At 35.2% G+C, this 5,594-nt stretch overlaps 1 protein-coding gene across 1 annotated transcript; it reads right to left on the bottom strand.

Moving 5' to 3' along the window:
• Positions 1-300: 300 nt before the first annotated feature.
• On the bottom strand, positions 301-1,344 carry LOC131153263 (RING-H2 finger protein ATL66-like). The gene has a single exon (XM_058105460.1). It carries the CDS (start codon positions 1,306-1,308, stop codon positions 796-798), a length of 513 nt encoding a protein of 170 aa, XP_057961443.1. The 5' UTR covers positions 1,309-1,344; the 3' UTR covers positions 301-795.
• Between the last annotated feature and the right edge of the window lie 4,250 nt (positions 1,345-5,594).

The following is a 5,594-nucleotide window of genomic DNA, read 5'->3' as shown; positions in this document are numbered from 1 at the left end:
GAAGTAATTTTTAACAACCTATCTGGTTAGTTTTATTATATATTGGATATTAGAAACTATAGGTTTCTATTTGGGATGTAATTGTGGTGGTACCAATTAACTTGGTTGTGTATTGGTATTAAAATGCTTGAAACCTTTTATTTGAACACTCAAATATTTTTTGGAGGTTCTTATTTGAATATCAGCCTATGCATGAGATGATTACTTTCAATGAAAAGTAAAATTTGAGTTTTTAGGTATTATAGTCATCATATGATTGTCAGGTACAGAAGCAAAATTTACTTATGGTGGCAATTCAAATGGTTTCAAACGAGAAGGAAATAATAATTGTTGAAACTATTGGACAACATAATTATAACACTAAACTAACTAGAGAAACAAAATAATAAGAGTAACTTGGTGCATTACGAATATATGTACGCTATTACTCTTTGTCCTTCTAATCATGGACAAAGTCTTCTCCAGCAAAATTTTCACCTTTCCCTAGTGGTTTATGTCGCACAAACCATTTGATGGCCACTAGTGTCGGTTGAAATCTTGAAGGCACTTGACGGCATGACGCGTGTGATCCATGCATACTGCCAATCGGGATTTCGCATGCCTACGATTAGGAACATGCTCTTTCCCTTCTGGGAAATATACATGTTTTTCCTTTCTCTCCCTTACAGGGTATATAAACCGTAATTTAACGAATACCCAATATTTACATAGTCGTCATTTCAGAAAATAAAAACAAAAAAAGAAGAAAGGAAAGAAAGCAATTGTTTAATTCCTGCTGCCAGCTTAGTGCCGGCTTTACCGCAGCCACCACATGGTTCTCCGGTCGCCGGAACCAAAAGAGCAGAACCTAAACACCAGCACTTCCTCTCCCAGCTCCGTCACCATTCTCCGGGGAACCAGAGAGTCCCTGCACAAGGGACAAGTGGCATTCCTGTAACCCATCCACCTATCCAAGCACTCGCTGTGGAACATATGCTCACACCTCAGCTCCTTTATCTCCTCCCCTTCTTCGATACTGCACAGGCACACGGCGCACTCCGCCGCCAGCTCCTCCTCCCCGGGCCGCGCCGCCGAGTTGTAAGGCCTCACGCCGAGCTTCTCCCCTGTGTTGAGCGGCGGCGGGCCGAACACGGCGTCGCGGTGCAGGAAGAGGGACTGGTGGAAGAGGAAGTTCCACGCCCATTTGAGCTGGGCGGCAACGAGAAATATGCAGGTGAAGAACTTGGAGAATAGGAATAGGAAGAAGAAGGGGATGGAGAAGAGAAGGGAAGGGACGAAGGGAGAACTGTATGTTGCGAAGCTGCCCATCTTTAATTTTCTCTCGGTAGTCTGGACGATTTGTTTGGGGACTTGAAGGTGCAGGCGCATGTATTTATATATTTGCGGGAAAATAAAAGTAGAAGTGTGAATCGCATGGAATGTGTGGTAGGGCCACTCTCAGAGAAAAGACGTGTCGTTCACACCAGGGGTATTTATGAATGGAGATGCAGCGAGTCTTTGGAAAAATATCGTTTGGAGTGCGTGGCTTAGATTGACATTCGAAAAGGGTTCATTAATCTCATTTGGAGTGCGTGGCTTAGATTTTCAGGGGTCAGGTTCATTTGTTGAGCCATACATGACTTTTCTACGCTGCAGAGCCCTCGTCCTGATTTTTTATTATTATTATTTTGTTGTCGCTAATTCTAATAAGGGTGTCACTAACTTATTACTTTTTTAGGTACACTTACTTCATACTATTTGTTGATTAGTTTTAGATTAATCCTGTGCCAATGCCAAAGAACCAATAGTTCCGTCTGCAGTTATTAAAATTGGAATCAAGAATTTAGCTATACTAGGTAAATGTACTAGCACCCCTTACATATTGTTAAACTTAATGAGCTAATCACCAATGCTTATAATGCTAGGAATGATATTAGTACAATGAAAGGTAAGTTAGCAATCTAAGAACAGAGTATGTGTTATGAAGATTTGCTACATGTGATATAATTAATTTGTATTCATTGATAGTTTTAGTAAAATGGTTGTAACAATTTACCCTTCAACAAAAAATTATTTTGTATTTTTTGTTATCTCTTAGTCAGCTCTTATATATATATTGGCTGGGCATATGTAATTTTAATTCATTCATTTTGTAATTTTGCTAATTTCTTCAGCTTCAATGAAATCTGAAAGAGCATTCAGTTTTTTGACATGGTATCAGAGCTTCTCAACGAGCACAATTTGGTTGATTTCCTAGCTATATATATATATATATTTTCATTTCTTGATCATCCCCCTCTATCAAATTCTTGAATTTTTTTTTCTGATTATCTTCCTCAACTAAATTCTTGAAAATCATTCATGGCCTCTCCTGAATCGAGTGATCAAACGAATCGTATTTCTAAATTAAACATTGAAACCAGTTCTTCAAATCGTACAAATCCATATTTTCTCAATTCGAATGAAAATCTAGGCAACATCTTAGTTACACGACCATTACTTGGAATGAAGAATCATCATTCTTGGTCACTCGATTAATGGTTGAGCCAGATCTAGAATCTCTTTTCTATGAAGATTGGTTAAGCTATAACACAATGGTGATTTCATTGATGATCAACTCCATGCATGTTGATACATCTAGCAACATGATGCATTGTCAATTTATATCTTGAATTGCAAAAACTCTTTTCATAGGGTAGTGATCCTAAAATCTATAATATTTAAAAGAAAATCTCTAATATATCTTAGAACCAGATCATAGTTATAGAGTAGTACTTCACAAGATTCAAGAAGCTGTGGGATCAATTGCTTAATCTGGAGCCATTACCAAAGTGTACCTGTGGAGCCATTAGAACCTTAAATGCTTCTCATGACAAGATTTATGCTATGAGGTTTTTGATGGTTTTGAATGAGAATTTTGAGACTATAAGGACTCAAATTCTGATGCAGGAGCCTTTTCCTTCGATCAGCAAGATTTATGCCTTGGTTCTTTAAGATGAGTCTCACAAGAATGTAGGACATGGAGGATACTACACTGCCAAGTCTGATTCAGTAACAATGTATGCCAATTCGAAGGGAAGTAACTCTAGAAATTCTTATTGGAACAAAGGAAACAACAAAAGGGAGAGACTTTTATGCACTCACTACAACATGCTTGGACATACAATTGATAAATGTTACAAGTTACATGGTTATCCACTAGGATATGAACCAAAAGGAAGATCAAGTGTTAATTAGGTCACTTGCAATTTAGGAACAACAACTGAGAGTGTGTCAGTTCAATGTCGTATTTCTAAAGCTCAATGTGAGCAATTGTTGACTTTCCTCAATGCCGAGAGTAATTCTGGTAAGAATTATCATGCAACCAATGTGAGTACTAGTAATGGATTGCCAAATTTGGTTTCTGGAGCTATTGATGTGTGTTCATCTGCTGATGATCCTTCTATTACTGGTGTGGCTGTCACTAAACCACATCCTCAAGATAATAATAATTACCTTGAAACTATGTCATGTGTTGTTTCTAATCCTATTTTCAGTCCAAATTTGACACATTCCATTTTTTCAGCCAAATTAGTTAATCAAACTTGTTTTGGAACTACTTATTGGGTCATACACACAAGTGCTACTGACCACATGGTGCATTCTGTGTCTTGTTTCACCACCATAATTGCCAAAATGAACACTCATGTAAATTTGCCAAATGGTGAGGTAGCTTTAGTCACATATATTGGGACTGTCAAAATCAATGAAAACCTTATCTTATATGATGTTCTTTGTGTTCCATCTTTTAGCTTCAATCTTATATCAGTTAGCCAACTTACCAAACTGTTTTTTGTTGCCTTATTTTCTTTGGTAATTTGTGTTTAATCCAGGACCTTGCTCACTGGAGCACACTTGGTTTGGGTAAAGAGTGCAATGGCCTATACCTGCTGGACGATAGCAATTCTATTCCTTCTTTTGTTTCATCTATTTTCTCTGTTAATAAAACTCAGCAACATATATGGCATTTAAGGTTGAGACATCCTTCCAATACCAAGCTGCTTTTACTCAAGTCAAGTAATGTACAGACACTTCAAAAATAAGGTTATTAGTGACGGTTTTCAATTAGTTGTTATATCTGTCATTACTAATACTTATTAGTGACGAATTTTTCAAACCGTCACTAATAATAAAGTATTAGTGACGGATTAAAACCGTCACTAAAAACTTAAGTCCGTCACTATATATTTTACACCGGATCGACTAAAATTCGTCACTAAAGTCATAGTATTAGTGACGGTTTTAAAATCGTCACTATTGCTCTATTAGTAGTGACGGTTTTAAAACCGTCACTAATGCTTTATTATTAGTGACGGTTTTAAAACCATCACTATTGCTCTATTATTAGTGACAATTATAAAACCGTCACTAATGCTCTATTATTATTACTCTGTAGAAGCGTCACTAATATTATGGATTTAGTGACAGTTTTAAAACCATCATTAAAGCCATAGTATTAGTGACGATTTGAGAACCTTCACTAAAACTTTTTAAAAATGCTATTAGTGACAATTTTGAAACCGTCACTAATACTTAAATTGGACAATTAAAAGTGACGTTAATTTTTTTTTCAATTATTAATTCCTGTAAAAATCTGTAATTAAATTACATTTTTTATACATAACATTAAACCATAATTGCAATAAAATTCATAAATTATTCAAAATTCAAATTCAAATTTAAATACAAATATGTTATACAAATTCAAATTCAAATACAAATATATTATAGAAATTCAAATTTAAATACATTTCATCTGTTCAAATAACAAAAAAAGTGAAAAGCTACATCCGTAGTGCATGACATCGTCTTGACGTTGTCACAGTTGCAAACCCTACAAATTAAGAAGATTAAAAAAATTAGTATAAGTTTTTTGAAAAATTTTGGCAACATTTCTCCTGTAAATATGACATTTTCCATAGCGATATGCTCCAAACCTAGGTGTTTACAATAAATAGTTTACAATAATCCAACTAGTAATGAATTTTGCGAGTGCACAAGAGCTTCATATAATAAGCATTAAATAATGTAACGTGTTCATGCATCCCATAAAACACATATATCAAAATATAGTGGATTATCCCATAAACAAAATATTTCATAGAGTAGACACAGTTGGTATGAGATTCACTATAAAATGAAAATTCCAAGAAAGAGAGCTCTTCTCCAAAGAAAAGAAAGAGATGATACATGCATTGTGAAGAATGAAAATCTTAAGAAGATGAAGCATCATCTACTCCAACGACTGTAACCAAGCCAAGCATCCTCCCAAAATCAAACCCTATTAATCTAGTCTAAAATGAGGGGGAGGAAGGGACAAACAAGTAAAATGGGAAACAAATTTCTATAGACTTGCATGAGAAACAATATCACTTCCTCTAGTGTTCATCCATTCTGATGGACCCTATATTACTTTTAATCTCTTTTTTTGGCAATTAACAATTAATTTTTAGTTGCACATAAATTAAACTTAAACTTTCAAACATAAATAATAGACTCCAACCAAAATTGGCATAACCACCAAGCAAGAAAGAAATCAAAGAAAAATTATATCACATAGTTCAAAATTGGTCTCT

This window comes from Malania oleifera, chromosome 4, assembly GCF_029873635.1.
Source record: "Malania oleifera isolate guangnan ecotype guangnan chromosome 4, ASM2987363v1, whole genome shotgun sequence".
Lineage (NCBI taxonomy): Eukaryota > Viridiplantae > Streptophyta > Magnoliopsida > Santalales > Ximeniaceae > Malania > Malania oleifera.
Note: the sequence above shows the minus strand (reverse complement) of the source record. Positions and strands in the feature narration are given on the sequence as shown.